Source organism: Micropterus dolomieu, linkage group LG06 (assembly GCF_021292245.1).
Source record: "Micropterus dolomieu isolate WLL.071019.BEF.003 ecotype Adirondacks linkage group LG06, ASM2129224v1, whole genome shotgun sequence".
NCBI lineage: Eukaryota > Metazoa > Chordata > Actinopteri > Centrarchiformes > Centrarchidae > Micropterus > Micropterus dolomieu.
Window position 1 is genome coordinate 21362726 of NC_060155.1, and position 4336 is coordinate 21367061.

General features: G+C 42.3%; 1 protein-coding gene across 1 annotated transcript in view; it reads left to right on the plus strand.

Moving 5' to 3' along the window:
- LOC123972761 (carboxyl-terminal PDZ ligand of neuronal nitric oxide synthase protein-like) overlaps positions 1–2658 on the plus strand; it is a 14708-nt gene extending 12050 nt beyond the window's left edge. The window contains exons 9-10 of the mRNA XM_046052408.1: positions 1457–1625; positions 2089–2658. Coding sequence (XP_045908364.1) covers positions 1457–1625; positions 2089–2621 — 702 coding nt within the window. The 3' untranslated portion in view covers positions 2622–2658. The remainder of the gene's footprint in view (positions 1–1456; positions 1626–2088) is intronic.
- The last annotated feature ends 1678 nt before the right edge of the window (positions 2659–4336 follow it).

The following is a 4336-nucleotide window of genomic DNA, read 5'->3' on the forward strand; positions in this document are numbered from 1 at the left end:
ACACCGCCAAAGCAACAAAAGAGTGGCTGAAGAAGAAGCACATCAAGGTTCTGGAGTGGCCTAGCCAGTCTCCAGACCTGAATCCAATTGAAAATCTTTGGAGGGAGCTTAAAATTCGAGTTGCCAGGCGACAACCTCGGAACCTGAATGATTTGGAGGCTGTCTGCAGGGAGGAGTGGGCCAACATCCCTGCCGAAATGTGCACAAACCTTGTCACCAACTATAAAAACCGTTTGACATCTGTGCTGGCCAATAATGGCTTTTCTACAAAATATTAACATGCTGTTTGTCCAGGGGGTCAAATACTTGTTTTTCCTCATCAGATGGTTATCAATTTTAATAAATTCATATGATGTGATTTTCTGGAATTTTCTTTGGCATTCTGTCTTTCACTGTTAGAATGTACATATGATTAAAATTATAGATCGTTGCATTCTTTGTAAGTGGGCAAACCTGCAAAATCAGCAAGGGGTCAAATACTTTTTTCCCCCACTGTAGCTCAACCACGTTCACCATCTTAGTTTAGCTAATCTTTGTTAGCACAAACCACATATGAGGCTGAAGGGAATATCTTTAGTTTTGCAGGTTTTTGAGACATTTTACAAAAAAACACAAATGTTAGGTTTCACTAGAGGAAGAGTCAGGAGATCAACGAAAATACTACTCAATGACGTGACAAATTTTTAAATTAACAACATTTTAAGCATGTTTGTTGAAGGATGAGTACCTGACAACCAAATGAACAATTATAACTTGTGCTATTAAAATACTCATCAAAATCCCTTAATTAAGGTTATTGGAAAAGTGCATGAAGCTTGACACAAAATGTTCTGAGCACATAATGAAACACAAATCAGGCAAATGAGAAAAAAAGTTCTAATCTAATATGAATAATGATTATTAGAATGATGCGCTCTTTCCATTTTCAATCTGTGCTGTGTTAAATAGGATGTATTTAAATTCTCACCTCTTTTCTTCCGCTCAACTTTTACATAAACCTTTGAAAAGTTTCTCACTTAAAATTAAAACTATCTGAGCCTGGTTTCAAGGCCTTTGAAAATTTGAAGCAAACCTCTTTTGAGGTTTAGAATTTCGTTCTTACTTTGGCCAATCTCATTAACAGAAGTCGATTCATAATGCCAATGTGTCATTACTGTCTAATGAGTGAAACTTTTGACCGAACGAGCTCCCAACTCAAGAGCCACTGTGGGATTTAATTAGCAGGTTGCCTCTTAATGGCAGACTGAGTTTTGAGAAATAATCAGAACGAATAAAGTAGCACTGTATAAAGCAAAGAATCCTTAACAATGAATTCCTAACAATGAGGGTTTATTTCTGTTTTTGTCACATGTGCACAACTGTGTGCGTGCTCTTAATGATGTGTGTGTGTGTGTGTGTGTGTGTGTGTGTGTGTGTGTGTGTGTGTGCGCGTGTGTGTGTATGTTGGTCTGTTCAGGTCCATGTGCTCCAGGACCAGCTGACGGTGGAAGTGTGTGCGCGAACTGAAGCCCAGGCCAGAGTGCAGAGGTTGCTGCAGCAGAACACCGACCTGCTGCAACACATTTCCCTGCTGGTCAAACAGATCCAGGAACTGGAGCTCAAGGCTGCTGGCCAGTTAACGTCTAGTGAGTGAAAGTCCGTTGTTGTCGTACCATTCTGCTTTCCTTTTTCATTTACAGTACATATCTTATTTTATCAAATCTTCCACTATTTCCATGTTTTCCCCCGTACTAATTTCTATCATAAAATCATCCTTTTCTCCCTTCATCACTTTCTTTCCTTTCCTCCTTCCTGTCGTTATGGCTTTTTTTCTCATCCACTTCTGGCATGCAATTAATTATCCCATGGCAGCCCTCTCAGAGGATTCAGTACTGCTCTCTGCTCTCCCCTCCCTGCATTTAGCCAGTGGCAGTATGCTGCCATATAATCATGAATTATCAAATCCTATCAGCACAGACGTCACCTCACTCCATATAATCTCCTCTGCTTTGCTCAAACCATCTTTCATGCATGAGATAACTACCAATTCTCTCTGTGCTTTATTTAATCTTACACGTCCTTCTTTTGATATCTTTTCTCTGTCCTTAGTGGGCTCCCAGGACAGTCTTCTGGAGATAACTTTCCGAGCCAAGCCACCTAGCGTGCTTCGTGAACCGCTCACCTCTTCTTCATCTACAGGCACTTTAGCAGCTCAGTCCCTGCTCCAGATTAGTGACAGTGCCTGGGTCTCGGCCCTACCTGGGCCCTGCTCTCAAGGCACCACAGGCACCGACACAAGCCCTCTGGGGCTTGGCGGCAGTGGAGTTCGGCTGGAGTGCTTTCGCTTCTCCTCCAGGGGGCCGGACCGCCAAGAGCAAGGCCAGGACACAGGGGAGACACCCAGCGATGGAGTCCCAGATGAAAGCTCGGTGCTCGGGGAACAGGTCCTGGGAGCCCTGGAGCTGCTCCGGTTTAGGGAGTCAGGGATCGGATCAGAGTATGAATCGAACACAGACGAGAGTGATGACCGGGACAGCTGGGGGCAGGGGGAGGGACTGGGTGCTGACGGTGCCGCTCGACTTTTTAACGTGCTGAATGCAGAGAGTCTGTCGGACTGCTTAGGGGATGAGATGGCTGTGTAGTGGTGCTCCTAAAGCTGCACAAGGCAACATTGCACTTATGCACTAACCCAATGGAAAACAGGTGAAATTCAGAATCTGAAGGACTTCATTACACAGAAATCATGTATTGTTATGTATTAGTAAACTGCATCATCTGTAAGTATGAATTATTAGATTCACCACTCTTCTGAGTAACGTTTTGAACTTTTGACATTTAAGACATTTAAAACATTCAAAAATGAACTAACATTATTGGCAGAATGTGAAGAAGTAAGAGTTCTGACGTCATGTCAAAAATGTCTAGTATTGTGTTGCAGAGATTTCTACTGAAGTTAGCACGCTAACCAGCTAGCCTCAGCAGGTCCTGTCTCATAACACCGCCGTGTACCTTAAGAAGTGATAGTCCGATAGTATGGCTCAGGCCACCCCCAATACTTTCAGCTGAGAGACATGTGCATGCAGCAAGATTGTTACATTACACAAGCTCTCTAAGCTTTTCGTTATATAATAATAAACAAACAAACAAACAAACAAAATAAACTCGTAAAATGTCACGACAGGAAATATTCTTACACACATTTTTTAAAATAAAATTCACCAACATCATCTTGGTTAGGCTTTTCACTGTTCCAACAATTACTAACTCTGGTTTGGTTGAAATAAACCCTTACTTCACAGAGTTAGATGTGGAAATATTCTGACTCTACACTCTCTGATGCCCGGATGCCCGACCTCCCTCTCACTCTTCTCCCACTTAATGAACCTGCCATATCTTCGTCGTCCTCGGAGTCAGAGTCCTGGTTGGCACCACTGTACTCGGTACTGTATTCCCTGTCGTCAAACTGGCCTCCCTCACTCTTGGAGGCTGTGTTTGGTACCGATCCAGCTGAAATAACAGATAATACAAATATTGTGGTGCTTCAGGCTCTGTCTCTCTGAAAATCTCTGCTGTCTGTTAGTATGTTACATTCTGTGTGCGTGTCTGTTTGGTGATTGTTGTACCTATAAATATGTTTAGTTACCTTACTTGGTGCCGTCGCCACTCGCTGGGCTTGTTACACTGTGGTTGTGTCTGTGTTTAAGGATTTGTGACACATCCGGCATGGACATGGTAATTTTTGCTGTTTTCTAAAGATCTATGAAGAAAATATCCCTTTGCCAAGTCTGTCTGGATATGTTGATACATTTTTTGTGTGAAAATTAAAACCTTACTGTGCTTGTCATGGCACTTAACCTGTAATTACACATGGGTTTAAAAATGAGCATGTATCTCTCAGTATGATTTCTTTCTCTTTTCATTGTATATAGTTTGATTAACCTATATGTGCTGCATAAAATACATAGCATGATTTAATTCATACTATTCTTCATCTTGTTTTATATTATTAAAAAACATCTTCTGAAGATGCTGTGTGTCAGAGGGAAACAGCTCACTGTGTGCCGGTGCTGCTACAGTCTTGTCTCTCCTGTTTAAAAATGTAGCCAGCATGTACAGTAAGTAGTATTTGTTAATGCCGTACTGCGGCAACCATGAACTGCTGCATCACTGTTGCTCTACCCTTCAGATGAATTCTTTGGAAAGTCCTGAATTACTAATTAAGAGAAAGATGGAGGTGAATGAGACTTCGGGACTCACTTCACATCCTTCTGGCCAGCTGTGGCACCAGCTCAACCTCGCTGACTGTGAGCCAACACTTTGAATCACTGAATTGGGGACGTGTCTTGGAGCTCTTTCC